This window comes from Marmota marmota, unplaced genomic scaffold, assembly GCF_001458135.2.
Source record: "Marmota marmota marmota unplaced genomic scaffold, marMar, whole genome shotgun sequence".
Lineage (NCBI taxonomy): Eukaryota > Metazoa > Chordata > Mammalia > Rodentia > Sciuridae > Marmota > Marmota marmota.
In genome coordinates this window covers 693415-707228 of record NW_025999875.1, presented here as the reverse complement: position 1 = coordinate 707228, position 13814 = coordinate 693415, and the positions used below count along the sequence as shown (strand labels likewise).

Below are 13814 nucleotides of genomic sequence, written 5' to 3'. Positions count from 1 at the left end.
GGTAATTGACACCAGGTCTGAAATTTACATGCCCCATGAAGTAGTTCATTAAACATTATTTACTCCAAGTATCATAGAAAGGGATCCACTGTAAAGGGACATTTATGATAGACCCTGAGATATGAATGAATATGGCCAGAGTCACAAATAACTAAAAAATCAGACTGAACTCATATTATGGTTTGGATGTGAGGTGTCCCCCAAAGCATGTGTGTGAGACAATGCGAGGTTTGAAGGTAAAATGATTGGGTTATAGACTTAACCTGACGGGTGAACTAATCCATGATAGGATTAACTCTATGGTGACTGGGAGCAGGTGGGGTGTGCCAGGAGGAAATGGTTCATTTGGGGGTTTGGCTATGGGGTATATATTTTATATCTGGAGAGTGCACTCTCTCTCTCTCTCTCTCTCTCTCTCTCTCTTTCTCTCTCTCTCTCCTTCCTGATCATCATGTGAGATGCTTCCCTCTACCACACTCTTCCACCATGATGTACTGCCTCACCTCAAGTTCTGAGGAATGGAACCAGCTGTCTATGGATTGAGACCTCTAAAACTGTGAGCCCCTAAACAAATTTTCATCCCCTAAACTTGTTCTTGTCAGATCCTTTTAGTCACAGCAGCAATAATTCTAACTAAAACAACTAATGTCCTCTTCCTTTATCATATTGCGATCTCTATACCACCATATTGGTATCCGCTGGAACAATGTGGTCATTCTGAACTGATCCTTTCCTGACTCTCAGACATGCCAAGAACCCAACCTCATTCTGCATAAGTAGTCAAGATGCACCCTATTCCCATCTTATTCCCTTAGAAAGTGGAGATACAAATCAGCACTTACTCCCCACTGCACAGTGATCATAGCAAGTAAACATCTCAAGAGATCTCCCCTTCAAACTTCCAAACAAGGAAAACAATAAAAACCCTGGGGCCAACTGAGAACTGTTTTCTATACACTAAGCAACTCAGTGAGAGCCTGTCTCTAAATAAAACACAAAATAGGGCTGAGGGCGTGGCTCAGTGGCCAAGTGCCCATGAGTTCAATTCTTGGTACCCCACACACCCCCAAAAAAATCTAACTCGCAAAAATGTAGCATTGTTATTCTCTGTTGGTCTCTTTTGTTCTTTTCTTTGGTCTATTAGGTATCTTGCTCCATATTGCCAAGTTTTTTAATGACCACCATAGGAAGAGGATGGGCCATAGTCAGAAAGCTGGTGACAAGAAATGTTACTACTAACTCCCATTTCTTCTTTTATCCTGAGCTTCTGCCTCTCCCCAGTACCTTCCACAGAGCTCCCTTCACATCCTTGTTCCTTAGGGTATAGATCAAAGGATTGAGCATGGGAATGATTACAGTGTAAAAAAGGGCAACAAACTTTCCCTTACTCTCAGAGTAACTGCCCAGAGGTTGAAGGTAGGTGTACATGCCTGAGCCATAAAACAGACAAACCACAAAGAGATGGGACCCACATGTCCCAAAAGCCTTTCTGCGTCCAGCCATTGACTTGATCTTCAGCACTGCCTGAGCAATGTGTGCATAGGAGCCTAGAATCAATGCTGCAGGAATAACAATGATTATGACTCGGGCCACAAACATCTTGGCCTCTGTGCCTCCTGTATCCTCACAAGCCAACTTCTGGAGTACAAGCATCTCACAGAAGAAGTGGTTCAGGTAATGGAGGCCACAGAGAGGTATGGCCATCATGAGGCTTGTCTGAATCAGAGAGTTCGTGAGGCCTCCCACCCAGGCAGCAATAGCCAGGGACTGGCAGAGAAGGGGGTTCATGATGGCTGTGTAGTGGAGTGGACGACACACAGCAGCATAGCGGTCAAAGGCCATCACCACCAGAAGCACACACTCAGTTCCAGCCAGAGACAGGTAGATGAAGAGCTGGGCCACACACCCTCCATAGCTGATGGTCCTGTCAAGTCCAGAAAGATTGATCAGCAGCTGGGGCACAGTGCTGGTGGTATAGCAGAGGTCCAGGAAGGAGAGGTGGCAGAGGAAGAAGTACATGGGTGTGTGCAGTCGAGGATCCAATCGTGAGAGAATGATGATGGTGGTGTTGCCAAAAAGGGTTAGGGAGTAGAAAAGTGAAATATAGATAAAAAGAATGGGTTCCAGTTGAGGCCAATCTGAGAAGCCCACCAAAATGAAGCCCTCTCCAAAACTGGTGTTGAAAGTTCCCATATCCTTTCACCTGCACAAGTAACAGAAGACAATTAAATGCCTCCTATGAAGAACTTGAATTAAAGAATCACTTCACAATTATCCCTCAGTATTCCAACACCAAGGTTTTCATAATGTCAGAGAGATGTGTTTAATATATTTGAAATTGCTGAAATTGCAACCGCTGATGCTTATAACTATAATTATTGCAATAAATAATAAAACCACAATCCAAATGGATTTCAACGTGATGAAACCTAGACATTTAAAAAATAAATGGACACTTAAATAAACAAAATCATGATATATATTGAAGTGGGAGAATTGAACTTCCAAATCTCAGTAGAACAAATGTAAAATGGAGGATTCGAAACCTGCAAACTTAACTGCTATTTGTAAAAAGTAAAGGACATCCCCAAATAGCAAAAGCAATTCTTAGAAAGTACAATAAAGTTTTGGTATCATACTTCCTGTTTTAATTTTTTTATTACAAAGCAAAGGTGGTACTGGCAAAAGACACACACACACACACACACACACACACGTCATGGTGAGGAATCCCTGTAAACCAATTCAAAGCCAGACTCAAGAACTTAGTGAGACCCTGTCTCCAAATCTTAAAATATAAAGGGATGACAATGTAACTCAATAATAGAATTCTCCTGAGATTAATCCCATTCCTGAGTTCAATCCCCAGTACTACATACAGAACAATGAAACATAAGACATGACCCAGATATAAATACTAATATATATGGTTAATTTTCCACCAGAGGAACAAGAAGCAACTATGAAGATAGAATAATCTCTTCCATAAAGGGCTGGGGAATATGAACTTAAACACCAAAAGAATCAAATTTAACATATACAAAAATGATTCACATTGGATATGACTACGATATCCTGCCATTTGTGATGACATGATGAATGAAACTGGGGATATTATGTAAGGGAAATAAGCCAGAAGCAAAAATAAAAATTTCATGAAATAATTTACATGTGTGTTGTAAAAGTCAAGTATACAGACCTAATAATTAAAACATGGTTGCCTGGAACGAGATGAGGAAGCAAATGTGGGGTAGAAAATACTTAAAATAAAAAAGGATAGAGATATAATGACAACATGAAGAATATAGGTAATCAAGGTGTACTAGATATGTGATTTGGGAAAAATGAGTAGACTAGCTTCTCTTGCAATGTAAACAAAGAAAATGAGAAATTGTGTAATGGTGTACAGTTTAATTTGCTTCATGAGAGTAACTATTTTACTAATATTTATCATACATGATAAAATTTAGTTTTAAATGAAATAAGAAAAACATGCAAGGCAAAGATGAATTGGAGAGTAGTGAAGCAAAACCTCAATATAAAAGTCAACAGAGCCTGTATTAGTCAGCTTTTCATCAGGATGACCAAAATTCCTAACATAGACAACTTGGAGGACAAAAGATTTATTTGGGCTTACAGAGGTTTCAGAGGTTTAAGTCCATGGTCAGCTGACTCCACTGCTCTGGGCCTCAGTTGAGGCAGAACATCTTGGAGGAAGGACCTGGTGGAAGAAAGCTGCTCAGCTCATGGAAGCCAGAAGCAGAGAGAGAGAGAGAGAAGGGGCCAAATACGAATAGAGTTCACAAGGGCAAGCCACCATGACATCCTTCCTCCAACCATGCCCCACCTGCCTGCAATTTCCACCACCTCCCAGTAGACTCTACAAATTATTCAAATTATTAATCCATCTAGTACATTAATCCACTGATGAGGTTACAGCCATCAGAGTCAATCACTTCCTAAAGGCCCAACTCGGGATAATTATTGCTTTTCCTACACCCTTTTAAACTCTTCGATGCATGACTCTTCTGTACAAAATCTCAAACCAAAAACTTGTCTAATGAAGCCCTGCCTCATTTCCTCATGCCAGTTCTCTTGTCCGTTTATTTCTGTCTGCTCCTCACATTCATCTTTACGTGTCCTGCATTCCTTGAGTCATCATGTCTGCATCTTTAACTGAAGAACGCACTCTGTACAGTCTACCCACCTAACTACAGGTTAACAAATTCTTCTGAAAAGAATAAGATGAATATGCAAATGAATTATACCAAAAATTCAGTCCTTCTTAATGTGTCTTTAACATTCCCTTCTCTATTGGCTCTTTCTCAACAAAGTAATGTATGAGCAAGTCTCTTCCATTTGAACATATTTCTTTTCGCCCTGTGTCCCCTTTTATCTTTCTTCCTCTTCATAGATTACTTTACTGAAAGAGTCATCTCCACTCAGTGTTTCCACAACTTCCCTCCCACTCAGTCCTCAACCCACTTCTATATGGATTCTGTCCTTTCCACACTGTACCGTAAAACACAGTAGGCATTTTCAGTACTCTTCCTGGTCAAGAATTCTACATGTTGACTACTGTTCATTCTACACAAAACCTCTTCCCTTATCTTCCTGGACATCTTCCTCCTTCCTTGGTTATTTCTCAGTCTTTGGTGTGCTCCTCTTTCTCTGTACATCTCTTTCACAATAGGTTTCTCCTCAGGGTTCCACCCCAAACACCCTTCTCTTACCCTTCTAAAGACCCTTACTAGAAAATGCCATTCATTCCATAATTTGCATAATTCAAAAAGTCACCGTGTAGGTAACACTCCCAAACATTCAGACTTCCATAATCCATCTGTACTAATTACACCTTTTCATTTTATGTATTTCTAATGCTTTGACATTTGGGGATCTGACTGACCGTGCACAGACTACCCCTTTCAGGGATAACAATTCCTAAAGACAGTAAAAGAATTTCTTGAAAGCAGACCTGGCATGTGAAAACCAATCCAGAGCTCAATTCCAAGTTCCCCCTTTATTCGGCTTCAATGAGGCTCTCACACTTTGGGCCATTATGCACCCATCTTGAACAGCTGAAGGTCAGTTATCAGACAACTCTTTATATCCCAGAGAGTGCTAAGAATATTCAAACTCACCAGTTTAAGCCTGTTTATCCTTACCTGCTTTGTCCCATACTGAAAATACTTTGTGCTTCTCCAAAAGCCAAAATTAGGAAGAACTAGTGAAATTTCTAAGAAAGCAACATAAAGAAAACTTGGAAAAAGTGAAGCACACTAAACATACAGTCCCTGGACAGGAAGTGGCATTCTGGTCACTTGAAAGTTTCTTGCTTATTCAGAGGCTGGAAAATGTTTCTGCACTACCTGGATTATTAAGTTGGATGCTGTCAATCACCACACAAAACCCCGATAGTCTAGATTTTGCTACTCTTAAATTATCTTTTTAAAATTTAAGGGGGCTGGTATGGTGGCTCAGTGGTAGAGCGCTCGCCTAGCAAGTGTGAGGCACTGAGTTCAATCCTCAGCACCACATAAAAATAAATAAAATAAAGGCATTGTGTCCATCTATAACAAAAAATTTAAATTAACTCTTACTCCTATTCCCATTACACCAAGCATTTTTGACATTTGCATATCTGATATTGTTGATTGTCTGCATTATAAAGATCAGCAATTATCTGTGTTCACCTGTTTTTGTGCCTCATACAGAATCTGGGTCTGTGCACAATCTCTGTAAATAATAAACTCTTCTTTTTTGCAGTGCTGAAAATCAGACTTGTGAATATCGCCTACATTCTAGGCAAGTATTCTTCTACTCAGCTAACCCCTGGTCAATAATAAACTTCTTCAGATCAAAAATCATGTACTATCCTTCTAATTTACTAATTTAATGATATTATCTGACTATAATAGACCCACATTAAAAACAAAATATTTAATCTTCTGTACATAAAACAGGATGTTCTAAAAACTCTTTACTGTAAGATTACCTTCATCCATCCTTCAATTTGAGTTGATCTTTCCTTTCTCCATTTATGATTGCACATGAAGATCTCCTGTTAGTTTTCAGAGGTTTAAATTCACTACAAAAACTAGCCTTGCCACCAAAGAGTTCTTCTCCCCCTTCTCCGTCACAGTTTGCACTTCTACAGACACATTTCTCATCCAACTTCATCATGCTCACACTAGTTAACACACAATCTCCTTCAATCACTGAGTATGTATGGCAATCATCAAGACTCTTCTATTAAATCCTCCATAATAACACACTAATGTTTTCCAGTGTAGAACCAAAAAACCACAGCTGGGGTCCAGTCAGCTGATTGACATTCAAAGGCTGAATTTAACAAATATCTTTTAAAATTCTGACTCCCCAGACAGCACTGACTCTAAATATGATAGATTCTCTCCAACTTCCAGGATTCTCTCCAACCTTTCTTGATTAATTTTCAATAATTCTAACAATGTCTTGGTTCTTGGTCTCCTGGTTTTGATGTCTACACTTTACATGGTACAGCAATGGCATCATAGGATTTGAGTTTTGGAAGAGACTGTGAAGCCAGAATGGCACCCCAAGTCAGTTCACACCCAGGGATCTATCAAAGAAAACTCTTCCATTTACCTTTCTTGATTCAACTGCCTTCAAGATGATGTGAGACCCATCTCACACTGTGGCATCTAGAGATGAGAAAGATGTGTTCCTTTTTGGTCCTCACTTCATCTGTGGGTGAGTGTTTACACCAGAATCTTGTCCTGGAGAAATCAAACTTCCTCCCTCAACAGAGGAGCCTGCTAAGGCTCAGAACCTAGGAGGGGGAAGCATCTTCCCAGTGCACTCTGGTACAGTCACCTTAACCAGCAGAGAACCAGAAGAAGCTGGTGTATTACCAGACCACCTCCTGACCTCCCACAGAGGAGAATTGGCTGAGCACTACCAATTCTCCCATGGGAATACTGGCACAATCTATTCAAGAGCAGTGGAGAAAGAATTGTTTACCCAGATTGGCCTTGGAGACCTCTGGGCCCCAATGTGGCAATTATAACCAACTGACTGGCTCAAGATCTGCCATGCAGTCCTCAGCTCTTTCTACCCTCACACTCTGCCAAACCAAACTGATGTATCCAGTGTGCTCAGAACACCATTTCTCCCTTTCTCATCATGGATTCTGTAGCCTGGGAATCCTCCCATATTTTCTGACTCCAATCCTACCAGCCCTTCAAACAAACAAAGTTCTGTGTCTCACTTGATGTTACCATGGTCTAGATAATACAAATGTCTTCTCTCTCTGGAATTCCATCTAGTGTTCATATCTCCTTTATATGTATCATAGATAAATATAAGAATACTTATCATGGATAAATATCATGGATAAAAACTTCTTCGTGAAAGCTTGATGCTTTAAAATCTCTCACACACACTATATTCAATATACTAATAATCCTTATTTTGTTGTACCCCAACATTGTCCACAATGAATAAAAAATTAAATGTGTTCCTTTATCAGTTCATTCCACAAATATTATTGAGCAATGCACACTGGTTAAATGCTTGAGAAACAAAAATCAAGCTTCAGAATTTATCTGTAGGCATTTAAAACCATTCACGATACAGAGGAAACAGTTCTGTCATAACTATCTGTGTGACCTTGAAAAGCTGTCTTGACATACTTGAGCCTCAGTTTCTCCATCATTAAGATTATATTAATGTGGGGCTGGGGTTGTGGCTTAGGGGTAGAGCGCTCGCCTAGCCCGTGCGAGGTCCTGGGTTCGACATAAAAATAATCAGCACCACATAAAAATAAATAAATAAAATAAAGGTATTGTGTCCAATTAAAATAAAAAAATAAATATTAAAAAGAAGAGATGATGTTAATGTGGCCTATCCTGTACCACTGTTTGTACATTAATGATACAACATGTGAGGTGCCTGGTGTGTGGCAGACATTCACTCAGTGGTAGTCGTATTGTTTAATAAACATTTATTTTGTGCCTCTCTTTTTGTGACATAAATGAAGAAAACATGATTCCTGTCTACAAGGAAGTTTTCTGTTTTGCAAGAGATATACATCCCCTGAAATAATTGCAAACAAGATGGTAAGTTCAAAGTCTCTACTCTTGTTTAGATAAATTAAAAACATAAAGAGAATTATTTTTAAAAAATTACCATACTGGGTCTTCCTTTTTATATAGTTAAGAAAATACCATAAAATGAAATTTTACAGTTATGAAAGAGAGTTACTCTCTAATAGGCTGGGGAAAGTCTACCTAGATGAACTTCTTTTTGAAAGAAAAACAATACCTAAAATATATGCTTCTTATGATGTGCCAGGTTCCACTCTAAGAACATTTATGTGTTAACCCAATTCGTCCTTAAAATAACCTTGGGTGAATTATTACTCCTTTTCTAAAGAAGAGGACACTGAGGCAGAGAGTTCAAGAAAGATTTTCAAGTTTGCACAGCTATCCATTACCTGTGCCAGGCTATGCACCCAGGCATAAATGAGCTAAGCAGGTTCCCAATTACATGGTAGTGGTGTCTTATATCTGTAATATATAAATGGTGGGAACTACACATGTGTGGTAACATTTCCATAACCTCTTCATATAAGCATAAATAAAAGTATGGGAAGATTCACCCCAAACCATGCATGGTTATGCTGCTTATTAGATGAAGAGTATTGAAGGTGATAAGTGGGTGGGGAGAGTGACTGCTTTTTCTTCATATGGTAATAGTTTCCTTTACCATATAATTAGCATAAATTGCTTTCAACATTTTTATTGAGAAATAATTCACACATCCTACAATTCACACTTTTAAGGTACAAAATTGGACTATTTTTATTATATTCCAAGAGCTGTGCATCCATCTGTAATTTCTGTAATTTTAAATAAAATCAAAATAAAATCAAATATTTTGATGCTAGACATTAACTATACATGTCGAAAACATGAAAATATTAATATTTTGCAAATAACTTTACTCCTCTGCATAATTTCAAAAGAGAAAGAGGTGGGGTGAAGGGAAAGGAAAGCAAAACAGTCTGGGAAGGCATTTGATACATATTAGTTGGTTTTTAACTGAGATTTCGGGTTTAAAATCAATAGAATTTACATGAAATCTAGATATTTTTCTTCTTTGAAATTCTAAAAAATGTGGCAATACTTTAACTGAATTGCCTCAAATAAAATTAACTGAAGTTTAACAACAGCTGCCCTAGATTGAAGAAACATGCAGCTGCTCCACCCAACCAGCCCCTTTCTGTACATACCCTCCTTGTACCATGAATACTGGAATGTGTGACCCTCAGTTCTCAGAGGACAGGAGAGAATATCTGGGAAAATTAGAACAATAAATGAGATTTGGGGGGCTGGGGATGTGGCTTAAGCAGTAACGCGCTCTCCTGGCATGAGCGGGACGCTGGGTTCGATCATCAGCACCACATAAAAATAAAATAAAGATGTTGTGTCCACTGTAAACTGAAAAATAAATATTAAAAAATTCTCTTTCTCTCTCTCTCTCTCTCTCTCTCCTCTCTCTCAAAATAAATAAATAAATAGATGATAGATAGATAGATAGATAGATAGATAGATAGATAGATAGGATTTGGAAGCAACTTTTGAAGCCCTTGTCTGATTCACAGACCTTCTAAGCACCAGCATCTAACCATGGCCACACAGCTCCTATCTAAAGTCTCAGGGAAGGGGCCCTCATTACTTCCTGGGAGGCACTTATATTTTCTAATTTTTCAATTTGACAAATCATAATGGTATATGTTTAAATGGTTCAGTGTGAAATCTTCATATATGTACAAAATGTGCATGATTAACTCAAGGTAACTAACATTTCCATGACCTTGCTTACCTAACAATATTTCATAGTGAGACATTTAAAATCTACTTAGTTATTCTATAATGTGTAATGTATTATTTTTGCCTATGAGCACCCTGTTATGCATCTCTTACTTTTGTAAATTCTTCCTTACACTCAGCTAAATTCAGCTTCCTTTAGATTTCAATATCTCCATCCTTACTCTTACCTTTAAAAATCATAAGAAAAATTAAACCTGAGCACACTTCACAACATCTTTCTATCATTTAAAGATAGCACAATGCCCTGGGAATACTTTTAACCAAAACCTCAGAATAATTTAATGAATTGTGACCAAGAAACTAGCTCTCAATGGAAAAGCCATGATTAAAAACAAAATTCCTTTGGTTCTGAGCGTGAAAATCTTTCCCAATTCTACTAAATACATGTAACCACAGGAATAAATATGAAGAAATGGAAGCATGAAAGCGGCTGTTCCTGGCCTCTTCAGATGGCTCTCCAATGGGTAGAGGGGAGACTGAGGAGTTCATTTATTTTAATTGCTACATAGATTCATGGAATCAACATACCACTGTTTAATCATTATATCTGAAGAACAAACTATTGTGTTATTTCAAATGTTTTTCTACTTCAAACACTATGGTAGTGAAGATTTTTATGCATGGCTCTGTGCTATGGGCAAGAGTTTTTCTAGATGGTTTATCACAGTCAAATCTGAGTCAGAAAATACAAGTATCTTCAACAATAAAACACTGGAATATCTCTCATCCCTGTCATTTAAAAAACAATAAAAACAAAAACAAACAAAAACTTTAAATGTTTGCTAATTTAAAGGGTATGAAATTGTACCTTATTGACATCAATTTGCACTTTTTCGATCGAGAGAGGTTGAGGATTTTTTCACTTGTTTTTGAGTCCAATTTTTTTCTAGAATTATCTAAGTATGTATTTTGCTTTTATTGTGATATTTATACTTTTCAAAAGATTTTATAATTAATTTATTTTGTACATATTAATCTACTTATTTTTACATTGCAAATACCTCCTAATCTCTAGCATGGTTTTTATTTTATTTATTTCATTTATATATGTGTGTGTGTGTGTGTGCGCGCGCGCGCACGCATGCATGAAAGAAAAAGAGACAGATAGCATTCATGCACATGTGTGTATCCACATGCATTTAATATTAATCTTTTCCTTTTAAGTCTTCTCAAAAACTGAATCTCCATACCTGCACACCCAAGTTTATTGTAGCATTATTTACAAGACCTAAGATATGGAATCAGCTTAGGTTCCCATCAATAAATGAATACATAAAGAAAATATGGTATGTATACACAATAGAATATTATTGATCCATAAAAAAGGATGAAATCCTATCACTTGTAGCAACATGCAAAGGAAATTGTGCCAAATGAAATAAGCCCAAGGGGATATAGCTCAGTTGGTAGAGTGCTTGCCTTACATGCACAAGGCCCTGGGTTCAAGCCCCAGTACCACCAAAAAGAAAGAAAGAAGCCCAACACAGAAAGGCAAGTACTACACGTTCTTCATATGTAGAAGCCAAAAAAGTAAATAAATAAAAAATTAAAAAGCAAGCCTACCTAAAAGTGGAATAGTGACTAATACAGATTGAGAAGGGCATATGCAGGAAGGTTGGATTTGATCAATGAGTGCTATATGTTGTACAGAAATACCACACTGGATCCCATTAGTATATACAATTGATGCATGTTAACAAAATAAATTAAAAATTAAAACAAAAAAAAATGAGTCTCTAAGTTATGGACCTAGAAATATTCTTCTCTGTGCCTTCTGAAAGTTTGATATCTTGCTATTTCACATTGAGGCTTTGAATCAATTTGGCATATTATTATCATATCCTTTCAGATAATCTGTTTGAATAACACTTATTGAACAACTCTGGTTTCCCTAGCAAATTTTCCATTGTCATACACCAACTTTTCAGTTTCTGTTGGTTCTCTTTGTTCTGCTGTTCCATCATATGTTCCTTTCAGTAATATCTTTTGTCTTTATTTTTAGATTTATAGTAATTTCATAATTTATAGCCCAAGTCTCCAAAGTTTTTTTTTAAGAATACTCTTTACTTTTTCCATGAGAGTGTAACTATTCAAGTGCTACAAGAGGCCCTGTTTGGAAGTTTTTAGAATTGTATCAGGAAATAATTAGAATTAGTTAGAGTAAAATAGGAATTTATATAGTATAGTGTATTCCACATATGAATATGTAGATCTTCAGTATCATTTAGATTTTTTTATCTTCTTTAGAAATGTTTTGTGATTTTTATCCATTGATTGCTAATTTCTTCTATGACGTGATTATTATTGGCATTCTGGATGTTACTAATTTTACATTTTTTCTCTAATTGCGGTGAGATACACATAACGTAAAATTTGCCATCTTAATCATTTTAAGTATATAGTTCAATAGTGCTAAGTACATTCACATTGTCATACATCAGCTCTCCAGAACTTTTTTATCTAGCAAAACTGTATCTCTATACTCACTAAACAAGCCCCTATCTTCTCTACTCCCTGGCAACTGCCATTCTACTTTCTACATCTAATGAATTTGACTACTCTACTCATATAAGTAGAATTATACAGAATTTGTGCTTGGCTATTGTGACTGGCTATTTAACTTAGCTTATGCTTTATAGTTCACAAAGTTCTACCATACTGAAGCATGTGTCAGAATTTCCTTTTTTAATGCTAAATAATGTTCCACTGTATGTGTATATGTATTTGTGTATGTATATATATGAGATATTATATATAATATATATGAGACATTATATATATATATATATATATATATATATATATATATATATATATATATATATACAATTTATTCATTCATTCATTGGTAGATGGACACTGAGGTTGCTTCCACCTTTTGGCTATTGTGAATAATGCTGCTGTGACAATGAGTATGACAGTCAAGTTAACTGGATTAAGAAATATATAGAGAACTGGTAAAGCATTATTTCTGGATATATGAGAGTATTTCCAGAGTATATTGGCATGTCAGTTGGTGAAACTAGTTGGGAAGATCTGCTCTCAATATGAGCAGGTACCATCTAATTAGCTAGGAACCAAGATAGTTTAAAAAGCAGAGGAAAGTGAATCTCTCTCTCTCTCTCTCTCTCTCTCTCTCTCTCTCTCTCTCTCTCCTAGGACACCCATCTTCTTCTGCCATTGGATACTAAGATTCTAGCCATCCTAGACTTTGGACTCACAGGCCTCAGTTTTCAGGACTTCACCTTGCATGAAAGTTACACATTGGTTTCCTTAGTTCGGAGACTCTCAGACTTGAACTGAGCTATCCTACTGGCATTACAGGGTCTCCAGCTTGCAGGTGGCCTATTGTGAGGCTTCTCATCCTCCACAATTGCATGTGCAAATTCCCTTGATAAATGCCTTCACACCTGTCTGTCTCTCACCCACACACCTTTCTCTTTCTCTTTGGTACTGTCTATAAAGAACCTAATACCATGGGTATGCAAGCAAATCTCTGAAACCCTGCTTTCAATTATTTTGGATATAGACTCAGAAATAAAAATAGCTGGATCCTATGGTAATTCTACTTTCATTTATTTATTTTGTGAAACTCCATGCTGTTTTCTGTAGAGATGATACCAATCTACATTCCCTCCAAGAGTACATGAGGAGTTTCAATTTTTCCATTTTCTCACAATCCTTCTTATGTTTAGTTTTTTAAATAGCATTTAACCTAATGGGTATAAGTAGATTGTGCTTGTGGTTTTGATTTGCATGAGCCTAATGATTTTTTATGTTGGCATCTTTTCATACACTAGTCACATAGCTTTTTAAGAACAATGTCTCTTTAACTCCTTTGAACATTCTTTATAGCGATGTTATTAATTTTGTTGTTGTTGTTGTTGTTGAGTTGTAGATGGCCTTTGTATATTAGTAGATATGTGATTTGGAAGTACC

The 13814-nt window shown here is 37.1% G+C and overlaps 1 protein-coding gene and 1 non-coding gene across 2 annotated transcripts; one reads left to right on the top strand and one right to left on the bottom strand.

Moving 5' to 3' along the window:
- Positions 1–552: 552 nt before the first annotated feature.
- On the bottom strand, positions 553–2299 carry LOC107160548 (olfactory receptor 10-like). Its single transcript, XM_015507221.2, has one exon. The coding sequence runs from the start codon at positions 2191–2193 to the stop codon at positions 1255–1257; it is 939 nt and encodes a 312-aa protein (XP_015362707.1). The 5' UTR covers positions 2194–2299; the 3' UTR covers positions 553–1254.
- Positions 2300–11263: 8964 nt separating this feature from the next.
- Positions 11264–11336, top strand: Trnav-uac. The gene has a single exon. It is a non-coding gene; the product is annotated as a tRNA-Val (tRNA).
- Positions 11337–13814: the final 2478 nt, after the last annotated feature.

Coding starts and splice junctions, on each gene's coding strand:
- LOC107160548 (XM_015507221.2), bottom strand. CDS start 2,193: ATGGGAACTTTCAACACCAGTTTTGGAGAGGGCTTCATTTTGGTGGGC.